At 35.3% G+C, this 13,221-nt stretch overlaps 2 protein-coding genes and 1 non-coding gene across 3 annotated transcripts; 2 read left to right on the top strand and 1 right to left on the bottom strand.

Moving 5' to 3' along the window:
* Nucleotides 1-641: 641 nt before the first annotated feature.
* LOC131652431 (cytochrome P450 87A3) lies at nucleotides 642-3,537 on the top strand. Its single transcript, XM_058922279.1, has 9 exons — nucleotides 642-1,058; nucleotides 1,289-1,610; nucleotides 1,718-1,867; nucleotides 2,066-2,317; nucleotides 2,429-2,518; nucleotides 2,606-2,684; nucleotides 2,832-2,938; nucleotides 3,135-3,262; nucleotides 3,382-3,537. The coding sequence occupies exons 1-9, from the start codon at nucleotides 862-864 to the stop codon at nucleotides 3,506-3,508; spliced, it is 1,452 nt and encodes a 483-aa protein (XP_058778262.1). The 5' UTR covers nucleotides 642-861; the 3' UTR covers nucleotides 3,509-3,537.
* Nucleotides 3,538-4,079: 542 nt separating this feature from the next.
* Nucleotides 4,080-10,990, bottom strand: LOC131652430 (protein HAPLESS 2). The gene is made up of 18 exons (XM_058922278.1): nucleotides 10,792-10,990; nucleotides 10,538-10,681; nucleotides 10,215-10,303; nucleotides 10,086-10,125; nucleotides 9,146-9,203; nucleotides 8,990-9,050; nucleotides 8,449-8,527; nucleotides 7,940-8,074; nucleotides 7,463-7,657; nucleotides 7,048-7,128; nucleotides 6,869-6,969; nucleotides 6,354-6,471; nucleotides 5,916-5,948; nucleotides 5,708-5,801; nucleotides 5,518-5,606; nucleotides 5,173-5,288; nucleotides 4,674-4,774; nucleotides 4,080-4,588 (listed from the first exon to the last, which is right to left on the bottom strand). The coding sequence occupies exons 1-18, from the start codon at nucleotides 10,978-10,980 to the stop codon at nucleotides 4,110-4,112; spliced, it is 2,202 nt and encodes a 733-aa protein (XP_058778261.1). The 5' UTR covers nucleotides 10,981-10,990; the 3' UTR covers nucleotides 4,080-4,109.
* TRNAV-UAC (transfer RNA valine (anticodon UAC)) lies at nucleotides 9,415-9,487 on the top strand. The gene has a single exon. It is a non-coding gene; the product is annotated as a tRNA-Val (tRNA).
* Nucleotides 10,991-13,221: the final 2,231 nt, after the last annotated feature.

Below are 13,221 nucleotides of genomic sequence, written 5' to 3' on the forward strand. Positions count from 1 at the left end.
TTTTTTTTTTTTTTTTTTTTTTTTTTTTTGCTATTTGCACCGGTGTCGACCCACCACAGGTGGGCCACTAATCCGGCTCGTGCGGAGAGGCATGCGCACTGGCCAAACAAGATTGTTCCGCCTGGGAATCGAACTCGGTATTCCCCGAATACGTCCTTGGACGGGGCTCCTTGCCAATGGAGCTCAACCGCTTGGTTGGAAAGATTTAAACTTTGACAAAGAGCATTACAAGTTTAACAGTTGAAGCATTCAATGATATGATATCCATGAGTAGATTTACTCAAGATGCTTATTTTGGCCAGACAAATTCCTAACTCATTTATCAAATCTAGGAAAAATCTCCTTAAAAACTGCCATATACACCTGCCTCGTGCTCCAGTTTTTGTATTATAGTTATAGGTACTCTTCCTCACCACAATAATAAAGATAATAATGAAAAATAATAGTAATGTTTCCTTGAAGAAACAAGACGTGGGGAAGAGGAAGCATCCTAAAGTGATTAAGATTCATATAATGTAAGGCTAGCTATTAAACACATCATATCATATGTATGCCGTTGACAAAACATTGAGTGGTTTAATATTATAGACAGATATATAATTCATATTATTCTATTTTATCTGCAACTACTAGTACAGCTCTTTTTCACAACAAACTTCACAAAAAACTATACCAATCCCAATATTTTATATTATTTTCTTTAACTGATTCTGAGAATTGCTCTGTCTATTTAAGACATTTTCTGATACTACTATCTTCTCATTCTTACCTCCTTCCACCATTCTAATAAGCCTTTTTCATCTATTTTCGCTACGTCACTCGATATTTAGAGTTTCATTTCATTCTTTTTTTAGAAGAGAAATGTGGGTTTTGTGTCTTGGAGTGTTGGTTATTGTATGCATTGTTACACATTGGGTTTATAGATGGAGAAATCCTAGTTGTAATGGCAAACTTCCACCTGGTTCAATGGGTTTACCCCTTCTTGGTGAGAGCCTTCAGTTTTTTTCTCCTAACACTTCTTCTGATATTCCTCCATTCATCAAGCAGAGAATGAAAAGGTATCTATAAAACTATATTTCAAGTTACCAGTGTAATTAAGTTTAAATTTTCCATTAGAAGGTAGTTAGGAATATCATAGTTTCTTCGGAGAACCGGAATTTGAATTCTGTCAGACTTTACTCACCTTCCGACCAGACTCCGGATTACCAGGGTCCATATTTTCTGGTAACCGGAGGGTTGAGACCAAAAAAGAAAAGAAATATGATGGTTTGTTTTGTCTTTTTTTCAGATATGGACCAATCTTCAAGACAAACTTGGTTGGAAGACCGGTTGTAGTGTCTGCAGACCCTGATCTTAACTACTTCATATTCCAACAAGAAGGAAAAGTATTCCAGAGCTGGTATCCCGATACATTCACAGAGATATTTGGGAAACAAAATGTTGGTTCGTTACACGGTTTTATGTATAAGTACCTTAAAAACATGATGCTCAATCTGTTTGGTCCTGAAAGTCTTAAAAAGATGCTCTCAGAGGTTGAAGAAGCAGCCTGCAGAACGTTGCAGCAATCGTCGTGCCAGGACAGCGTTGAGCTGAAGGACACAACAGCAAGGGTAAAATTGTAACATTATCACACTAACTATTTTTTCATTCCTCTTCTATTTTCATATTCTTGATTTCCATGTCTAAACCTTTGTTTTCTATTTATATTACCATTCAGATGATATTTGATTTGACTGCAAAGAAACTCATTAGTTATGATTCAACAAAGTCCTCGGAGAATTTAAGAGAGAACTTTGTTGCATTTATACAAGGACTCATCTCATTCCCTCTCGACATTCCAGGAACAGCTTATCACAAATGTTTGCAGGTAGGTATTTTATTAATAACGGCACTTTAGCAAATGAAGCTTATTTAATTATAAAAACTAGTACACTGTTAATTTTCTTAAGAAATGGGCATAACCTGAAACGACACTTAATATGAGACAGAGGACGTGTCGAACAATGGTAGTAGTATTTCATTTTGATTGAGAAAACAGCAACGTTAATTTGTTTTGGCTTTTCAGGGTAGGAAAAAGGCAATGAAGATGCTGAAGAAGATGCTGCAGGAAAGAAGGGAAATGCCTAGGAAACAACAGAAGGATTTCTTTGACTATGTTATTGAAGAACTTAGGAAAGAGGGAACAGTCTTAACTGAAGCAATCGCTCTGGACCTCATGTTTGTGCTTCTCTTTGCAAGCTTTGAAACCACTTCTCTGGCTCTTACTTATGCCATCAAATTACTCTCCGACAATCCCTTGGTGTTCAAGCAACTACAAGTACGCCAAAAATATATATATATTCTTATTAAAAAATTCAGAATCTTTGAAACTATTTTTATGGCTTTACGTGGCCTCGTTTTTTACCTTCGTTGGCATTATGTCTTCTAGGAAGAACATGAAGCCATCATTGAACGGCGTGAAGATCCTAACTCTGGAGTCACATGGCAAGAATACAAATCAATGACATTTACATTTCAGGTTGGTTCAAAATTTCTTCAGATTTATAATGAGGGACAAATTTTGTGTTAATTTATCTTATTTGAAATTCAATAATGATTTGTACAGCTTATAACTGAGACTGTGAGACTCGCAAATATAGTTCCAGGAATCTTCCGAAAGGCACTAAGGGAAATTAATTTTAAGGGTATGTCATTGCTGATTTAATAATACAAAATTTTCAAGTTTCAATGTTCCAGAGCATTGGTAACTTGATGTTTAAGCAAAGGAAAAGCACACTGTATTTGACAATATTATCTTACCTCATTTGGTCTACATTAATGAACATGTGCAGGATATACCATACCAGCAGGATGGGCAGTCATGGTGTGTCCCCCAGCTGTACATTTGAATCCGACAAAATATCAGGATCCTCTTGCCTTCAACCCAAAGAGATGGGAGGTGTGTTAAGTATTTTTATCATTTTCTTTCCAAACCTTTCCATCTTTTTCGGAGCTCGCTGCTTCAAAGAAATTCAAAATGTAATGTATTTAGCTTCTTTAGCAAGTAATATAAATAAAAATTCAAGTAACTTAGACTCTAGTCTGTCATCTCTCTTCTTTTACAATTTAGTGACCAAAAAAGAAATGACCTACAGGGAATGGAACCGAGTGGTGCTACCAAAAATTTTATGGCTTTCGGTGGAGGCATGAGATTTTGTGTTGGGACAGACTTCGCTAAGGTTCAGATGGCTGTTTTTCTTCATTGCTTGGTAACAAAGTATAGGTAATAAGCAATGCCATGAATATATAGTGATTTCAAATTGAAATAACATACCATCATTTATGCCTGAATTTAATTTAGAAGGCAAAGTACCTACCCTCTTTAATGTCTGAACATTTCAGGTGGCGACCTATCAAAGGAGGGAATATTGTTCGAACTCCAGGTTTACAGTTTCCAAATGGCTTCCACGTCCAGATCACGGAGAAAGATCGAAGAAAGCGCGAACCAGAATATACAACTATATATTAGAAGACAAAACCTGCAAGGAAGACTTGTAGTAGAAATTTAGACTTGACATCTTTTCAATCATTCATTTTTTATGACGCACAATGCAACAATTTTGTAACAAAAGCCGTAAAAGTAACCATAACGGCCTCTTAGTTTAAAGTCACTTAAAAATCATGCTTCCACTAGATTTTCTTCAAGATACACTGCTACCGAAGGGAAATGGGCCAAGGGGGTAGTGAGGGTTGTATAGAAAAACATGTATCAGAGTATGCCTTACTAGGGAAAGGAAGTTTGACTTTGTAATTATGATGGCAGTGAGGGAGGGGAAGGGAAGCTTCACTTTGTAAGTGTAAATGTTTCAGATTATATATTATATATTTACTATACAAATACATTCACATGACCACATTACAACAATGTTATATTCAATAACTTCTATTCCTCGATTCTTGTCCTCCCCACCCCGGGAAGGGATAGAAATGAAGAGTGAAGACTAGGGGAAACAAAATAAAAATAAAGGATATACCTATGATTATATGAAGTAGATACAAAGTTGCTCTAAAAGACTACTTTCTAAGAGATAACTGACTGGGTTGAATTTTAAAGTCGTGCACAACTTTCTCTACTCAGACCCAGGATCATATACCAAAACTTGTTTGTGTTTGCCATGATTTGCATGCCTTATGTTATCATGCTTCAGCTCTTTGATCAGTCCTGTTGAAGGGTCCTGCTCCTTTCTGTGTCTGTGATGTTGTGCATGATTGTGATCATCATTTTGCAGCAAACTATCTATATGCTTTTTTTGTCTATGCTTGTGCATTTCTTTCTGAACATGGTGTAGATGATCAGAATTTCTTTCAGAATGTTTGTGCTTGTGATGGTGCTCATAACTGGTCTTTCGCCTATTTGGAGTACGGCGGTTCGTGTGCCTGAGCTCTGGTTTATGATGTTTGTTGTCATGAATATGATGGCGTGCCTGGTTAATTTTGACTCTATGTTTATCCATGATGAATGGCTCATCAGCACCAAAAGTATCATCCCACCAGTCATAAAGAGGATCAAATAGACCTTTCTGGTGCAAAAGCCATAATAGCACAAGTACTACAATTCAAAGAACAGTATTTATGTTACTGTGTTCTGCTTAATTTACGAATTGCAGTATATATACATAAAATAGAAGCGATACCTGTCGGAAAAATTGCCAAAAATAGACCAAACAACATTATCCAACTCAAGCAAACATATTGTATGTGGCACTTGAAGTCAAAAAATCCAGAGCATTTCTGTCTGTACACCCACCCAAACCATGGGATGCAGAAGGATTAGATAAGACAAGATAATTTGCCCAAACAAAAGAGTCAATACTGGACAAAGGCTATGATCAAGTAAGGGAATATATATGGTTATTTGATCTGCCAAATTACCAATAAGTTATTTATACTCGCTTATCGAAGTTATAACAAAACATTTAAATTATTGAGTAAACCAACTTTTGGTATCCTTCAGTTGTAGACTAGACTGTTGAAATAATAAGTTCTGCTCAAAATAATCCCCCATGAAAAATATCATTCTACTTGTTCACAGCAGTTAGTGCATGTAAAATGATACAAAATTTGAGAAACCCGCTCTGCCACTTACATTCTAGAATTCAAATGATATATAACCTGTATAGTGGAAATTGATACCTGCAATTTTTTCCGGTAATAAATTCTATTAAGCCTGTCCATAGTTTATTCCACAATCTTTCAATAGAATCAAAGAAACCATTTATACCAGTCTCTGGGGGTTGAAAAGGTATTCCCTGCAATAATCAACGATTTTGGTGATCCACATGATGATATGACTTCATGATTACAGCTTCGTGACATACTTCATTACATCACTTATAATAACTAGCATATTTTTTAACTGTTCTTGACAAAAGTATACTCACTAGGTGAGTCTACATCGATCAAACAATACTGCTTTTTTCGTGTCATTCGAGAATAAGCACTTAACATTTCTAGACTCTTACTCAGGAAGAAACAAACCTGTGTTCCATTGTCAAGAACCGTTCCAGTAGTAGTAAATTGACACTCAGCTCTATCAACTTCAGTATAATCAGAGTCCTTCAATATGGCTTCATTAAAAACACCCAAAAAACAGGCATAATTTGACCATCAGAATTGTCCTTATACTCGTAACAAATAACAATGTATTAATCTTAAGCTTCACCTTTACCTGCACAGGAATATTTGGAAGCTTGATCAGTGTTTGGGTAGATTTTGAATGATCGAGTTGTAATCTCATTTGGCTTCATGATCAAATATTGCTCCTGAGCAATGTTCAATAAAAATTAAACACCCAACCTTGAAGACCAATGAAACTATAAAACTGGAATGGTCAAAAATCAATATGCTGAAGTTGAACAAATGTTTCAGCATAGTACCTCCATCAAGGTGATCTCTTTGGAGCAATTAAACTGCAACACAATATAAGCAAACATCAAATACATTTGAATTAAATATTTCGAGTAGTTACTCTTATTAAACATAAGTATTTGGAGCATGCATTCGTTATTTTCCTTGCCATGTGAAGATGCCAATTCAATTAACTGTCTAAAGATGATTTAACCAATCATATTTTTATCTGAATCTTATGGGTGAGAAGGATGATGTGAAGTACTAAACTTAATGATAAACAAGTTACAATGATAAAAATTATAAAATGCATATTTGACGTTGATTTATAAAAATATCAAATCAACATTCCATCGTCAAAGTAAAAGTAGAATTGTTACAAATAGATTCCATGAAGCATAACAAAGTTAAATAAATATATACAAAGAATGTAAGAAAAATGATCGGAAGGTTGAGAATCAGGATACCGTCAAACTATATGATGCTTCCACCTCACCAGTATTTTTAGTTGTGATTGTAGCAAGTCCAAATTGAGTAAGGGCTTCAAATGTAGGGACACTTACACTTATGATCTTTCCCGGGCTCCTAGAGAAAAGGAAACTTGTCAAACTAATTTTCCAAAACTTTTCCATAGAGACAATAACGCTGGGGGACATCATAGCAAATCAAAAGTAATTCCTAGGTCGTTAATAAACAAAATTGACTGCATTACGGAATCATTTTGACATCATATTTTCTTTGTAAATACCATCTTATTTTCAAAATTTGTATTTTCATTTTAGGCCAGAACTTCAGTATTTATACTTTATTATTGGTAATCCAAACTTCTTATTAAAAAATTGAGTGAAAGAAACATGTGTAGACTATGTAGGAGCAGTAGTAATGAATCTAATGATGATAGCCAACATGACAGATTCATACCCATGACAGAAAAGAATGTCATTGTTTCAAAATAATACATGTACCAAGGAAACAATAGTACCTTTGATAAACATAGTCTACATCATTGGCACTTAATTCTATCACAATATTTGTATTAAGAACCTCTGTAATTCCAATGGAGAAAGAGAAACTCCCAGCATTCTGCAGACAAATCAAATAAGATTCCATTTCTATTAGAATAACCATATCAAATAAAATATACAATCATTGTGTCATAACTGGATGCTGGTTTATCCTTTGATATCTTCCTTCCAAACCATAGAGTGGCACTTGATTCCTACTTAATCGATTCAGGTCGGCCTGTTAATGACAAAAAGTTTCTTTCAAATTTTAAACAACTATAAGAAAGCTGGATATGAATTTTCAGTTAATGATTGGTTAATATAAGAAATAAGATTTGTAACAAAGAAACTTTATGTTTATTGATGTAAAATTCATTTCTTAAAGTCATTGAGATCTTTGGGCATAAAAGCATAAAAGCCCAATGTAAGGTGTTAGAGGCGTAGTCAGTAATGTGTGATTGGGAGAACATAAAAAATTAATTTGAATGAATTTGATTGAGTAATTTTGTTGCTGTTGATTTTGAAGTGAGATGACTTATTTTTGGATGTTTTAAAATTGTTGCAGTACTGACCTCCCGAAAATTCCACAATTGATTATGCAAGCAACTCCAAAAGGGTGAAGCACAAAAGTTTGGTTGTCCATTGAAAGCTTCATAACTGATACCAATTTTGTTGCATTCAATACCATCTAATGTAAATCGGACCCTCTCGAGAAGCATCCACATAGAAATGTTTCTCCCCAAGTCGTGTGGTTGACCAGGGTCACCCTGCCAAAAGAAAAATCTGTTAATATTTGTTTGAAGCTTGAAAAAGCTGTGAATAATGCCAAGGTATGTAAATTTTGTTCATTGCTAATGAGTGTGATATGTATTGGAAAATCACAAAAAAGGTCCTTGACTTCAATACTGTGACTAAACTAGAGATTGGAGGAGACTGCTGAGAATACATGGAGCTTCAGACTTCCAAAACAATAGAAAACTATAATTTAACTAAAATCAAATAGTCAATAGAGGTCAATTATCGTAGATAAGTAAGGGAAGCATACCTACCTGCCTTGGAACAACAAGATAGAAATCCTCAAAATTTGGTATATTCGTATAGCCAACAAAATCTCCAATAAGATTAACCCTCAAAAACTTATCATCAGATGTCACTGTTCTGCTTTCAGGACCCACAACTACTTCCTGCCAGAAGAATTATGGAGGGAAATTTTTTGTTATATTCAAGAAATGTAAAAGAAATATGTGCTTTTTCAAGGATTGAATTGTAAACAAGGTTGCACTTGCACAGTACCGATTAAAAATGATATTATCGTATGACCATATATAGTATACAATTTAACAGCGATAATAACATAGGGTGTGTGTTGTTCTATTGTGTAATTGGCACGCCTCGTGCTTATAACACTTTGCTTAATATATCTTTTGGCTTACTAAGAAAACAATAATATGGTGTAATGGTGCACCAGTTGAAAATGTATGTATAATAAATGTCTTCCCACGACAAATGACATGTTTAAATATAATACAATTTCATAAGAAAAGCAATAATTACATACCGAAACTTTAGTTCCACTCTTCACCTGTATTCGAACACTAAATCCTAATGTTCGCCGCCCAATGCCAAAAACATGAAACCTGAAATGATTTAGAGATAGAGAGAAGGGAATATGAGTTCTACCTGGTGTCAAACAAGGAAGTCAATTTCACTTTTTCAAATTTAACAGGTGAATACGGTTAAAACAAGACAGCATACTACACAATTACAAAGCGTAAACGCTTCTTCGCATAAAGTATTGATCCTTAAAATTAGAACATACTCTCTTACAAGCTATTGTATTATTGCAAATCAACACAATGTCTTGGCTTCTTACATTTGGAACTAACAGAAAAGTAATATAATATTGAATTGTTCATGCAAAAAAAATTAAAATATTTAAAATAAATATGTTTGCAAGTTAGAAAACAAATTTAGAATTTTAAAAATCTACAAGTCTAAGACATAAACAATACCATCTCCAGATAAATCGATACAAGGCCATATATTAACCGGCATGGCCCAAATAAATCACAAATGAAATAAAAAGGATGGAAGCTTACCATTCACCTGGAAAGCGCACACAATGTGCAGTATTGGCCTTTCCTTTTGTCATTTTGTCAACTAGTTAAATAATGTCACCCAGAAGTTAGATTCATGTAAAACATGAGACCTTTTTTATGAAAAGAGCTTAAAAATACTGACAAAAAAACACTTACAGAAGTTTCCACAGGATGATGGCATTCGTCGCTGGGGTCCACATGGACAACATGTAGGCTAAATTAAGATGGAAATAGAGATATTAAACGCTAGTCAGAAGTGGGAGGTAAAATGACAGAATATAGTGGCAAATCAAGAACTATTCTTTTAGCTGAGTATTAGTATAATAGCCCCTAGCAGAGAAATTATAAATACAACTAAGATTGACTCACAATCTTATTCAAAGATAACATTTTAAAATATCATGATTCAGAAAGCTAGGGCAACAGTTGCTGTGGTGTAGTGGTTATCATGTCAGTCTTACACACTGAAGGTCTCCAGTTCGATCTTGGGCAGCAACAAGGTAATTTATTACTTTTGCATGTTTTGATCCCTTTGGCTAAAAGCATGGTTCTAGATAGAACATTAAGGCGGAAGTTGATTCATTTAGCCGACCCGACCTAGTGGAATAAGACTTGGTTGTTGTTGTATGATTCAGAAAACAAGAATATATCTTTTAGCAACAAAGGTGAAGTGCAATGAAGTGTGCATCAATATCACCGCACAAAGGCAGGGAAGCCAATCAAGATTGCTTCAAATTACTTAAACTACCAGCTATGATTATCAAAAATCGATACTAATGACTATAAATGTAAGTGTTCCTCTTAAGATAATTTGGGTGGGTATCATGTTTCAAATGCAAATATGATATTGTTGGGAACTCAATTGTGGTTTTGGAGTCTTACCTAGGTTAAAACTGGACAGTAAAATTAATATGATGGAATAGACCCGAATGCCTAATCTTTTAAGGGTTTAAGTGAAAATGCCTAATGATAACTTTTTATGTCTGTTTTCCTGGTCAACATTGTAAGAAATTGTAAATGATACCAAACCACAGGCTTGTTTTTAACTTCAAAACTACAACTTATAAAGCAAACTTGGAGTGAAAGAAAAGCCCACCTGAGTATTCTCGATGATATGACCATCTTCATCTCGTAGTCTACAACACAAGTACCACAAAGTAAGCAGTGAAATCAATTACTTCTCAGACTCTAGTTAATAGGAAAACTGTAACAAAACATGGCTCACCTCTCGCATATCTTCACAATATTTGCGCCAGCATCTGGCTCACATTTTCGTGTCTGAACATAATACTCTTCAGGTTTATAAGGAACATCCTGCAAAGAAGCCACAAAAACTTTCATCTAAAAATCAAACAAACTATAAAAACAACAATCCTCATTCAGTCAACTGCTTTATAAATAGAATCATCCAAAACCCTAATTAAACATTAGAATCTTCCAATTCCAAATTATTTACCTTGTATTGTATCATACAGAATGCAAAAACCCTAAATACAAGTAGCAATTAAAAGGAAAAAATGATATGAAGCGAGAGGAACATCATCATACTCGTATGTATGTTAACTCATACACTGCATAAGCAGCAGTTTTGTTGATCGTTATGACAGGTGGAATCCGCAATGTCTGCATTTTGGTGGAAGAATTTTCTTCTACCTCCACCAACTCCGCAACAATCGATGCCTCGCCTCCACTCTAGCAAAAAAAAAAAAAAACAACATCATCATAATCATCATTATTTTTATTATTATCAATATTACACCAAAAAAATTCAGTAACAGTGAAAAGCATGGTTGATGAATTACCGAGCCACTGGGAACAGCCATGCTGACAACCATTTTAGTAGTGCAGTTGAGATCATCGGAGTTTGAATTTTTCTCGCATTTCTCGAGCTTTGATTTGGAAATGATTTGAACTCCGGCGACATAGAGTGTAAGAAAGAAATAAACTAAGAAGATGATGGTTACGGTGCTACTGGGAGACGGTAATGCCATTTTTGGCGGTTACGGTTTTCAAAAGTATTCACTAGTTTTTTACTTGCCTGAACAGAGATGGTACATGCAAAACGGAACGGGAGCAGTTTGGCGGTTATTTTTATTGGGCCCATTGGTGGGTCCACGAGGAGAATTTATCTTGCTATCCCAAATTATACATGCCACCCCAAATATATGAAAAGATTAAATTGTTAGACCAATTTTCATCATCACATTTTTACAAATTTATGGGAAGAACTGGATTTTTTTAATTCTCTAACGATATTGAAAATTTCGAAGGCGTACGGGAAATTTGCGAAAACAAGTAAGATTTACGGTATATTTTGTGAAATTTTCGGTATATTGTATCGGAAATTTCAAAACTTCCGGTATTTGTTATCAGAAATTTTTGGTGCGTATTATCTTACCGGAAATTTTGAAAATTCAGTAGTTTTAATTTTTTTTAAAATAAAAACTATTTTCCTTACATTTTTAAATTTTGCAGGGATGATCAGAGGCAAAGACAGCTCTATTGTAGGACGGACCACCGATAGAGCTGGTGCGGTTGCTCGAGCTGCTGATGAGACGCATGCCTGAGCTACGTGTTGGACGCCTTCCCCCGACGGAGGGCTGAGCAGCAGGTGGTGATAGGGTTCCGCGCACCTCGCCGCTGGACGGGTAGAGCATCCATTGTTTTCCAGTATCGACGGGGTCAACGTTGGTCGGCATCGGATTGGTTGAAACAATCGTGCGCGGAAGGTCGGTTATACAGAGGGAATGTATTAGCACCCTAAGTATCTATGTAATCTACGAGAGCCTTTAAGTATTTTTATCTGGGGGTTGGTTATGCTTACTGTTTATTGGGAAAGTTTCTCCTTTGTGATAAGAGGGAGGGTGAATTGATGAAAAGACAAGGAAAGCGGTTGTTTTTTGTTTTTTGTTTGTTTGCTCGCAAAGATTCCTTGTGAATCTCATGCCTACATATCCCTAGTGGAAGTCAGAGCTTTTTGTAGTTCGGAGAACTAATAGAAAAATGGGTTGAATTTTATGTCTTGTTTAAAGCTCGTGATTGAAGTTGAAAGAGTTTGATCTCTAATGAGGGAAAGAGACAAGTCATCATCATAACGGAGAGATATTGCACCTATTCCACCACAAACATTTTTTAAAGTAACAGAAAAGGGGTTCTTTTCATAATAAGAGAAAGACCTTACTTGAATGACGCAAGTATGCCAGTTACAATCTCATAAATGAAAGAACCGTTTTTCAACCATCAAGGAAGGACAATAGCCTGGATTTGAAATCAATAGAGTGTGCCTCTTACATACCTAAATGGGAAAATGATTTGATAATATTTGTATGTTTGAATGTGATGTAATAGAATAAATGTATCGTCCATAGAGATGAATCATGTCTCATCTCTGAAAAGAAGATTTGGGTTTTTGATTGTCTTGTACAAGGCCCAAGATTGAGGCTTTAAAGGAAATTGAGATTGACTTTATTTGGAGATGTCTCCATTGAGATTATTTTGACTGAAAGATTTTTTATGTGTTCTGTATTAAGCCCATAATCGAGGCTGACTCGGAGGGAATATTCTATTGAGTGGAAACTATTTTTATCTTGTATGAAGCACAAGACTGAAGGTGACTCTTATCGTGATGGCAAGGTACTTCTTGTATAAAGCCCAAGATTAAGGCTGACTTGACGGAGGAGTGAGTTTTGAAAACTGTATTTATTGAAAGATTGTGTCTAGTGTCTTGTACAAAGCCCAATATTGAGGCTGACACAGCTGGGACACAGCTTTGAAAAATGATTTATTTCTGTCTTGTACAAAGCCCAAGATTGAGGCTGACTATGAGAGGGAATACTCTACTGAGTTTTTTTGCCTTGTATAAAGTCCAAGAGGAGGCTAATTGAGGGTCATTGAGGGTCCTTGTTATGGCACAAGAGGAAGTTATGTTGGTTTACCTAATTTGGCTCTAAGCAAGAGGTAAGAGATTTCACCGGGAAATAGTCCTCTTCAGGTGGATGTGCCCTATTGTTTAATCTAAGGGTTTCAAGATTTCACCGGAAATAATTCATCTTGTGGGGTGAGAAACTATGTTGTCTAATTAGGAGAGGCTTCACCGAGAAGTAATCCTCAATCTTTGTCATAGTCCTATAATATATATACAGTTGTCAATCTTAGGGTTTCCTCTGACGGAGATCTAAGTAGTATATATACACAATTTATATTTGACATGTATATAACAGGTATAACAGATA

The sequence above is a fragment of the Vicia villosa genome, linkage group LG2, assembly GCF_029867415.1.
Source record: "Vicia villosa cultivar HV-30 ecotype Madison, WI linkage group LG2, Vvil1.0, whole genome shotgun sequence".
In the NCBI taxonomy this organism is placed as follows: domain Eukaryota; kingdom Viridiplantae; phylum Streptophyta; class Magnoliopsida; order Fabales; family Fabaceae; genus Vicia; species Vicia villosa.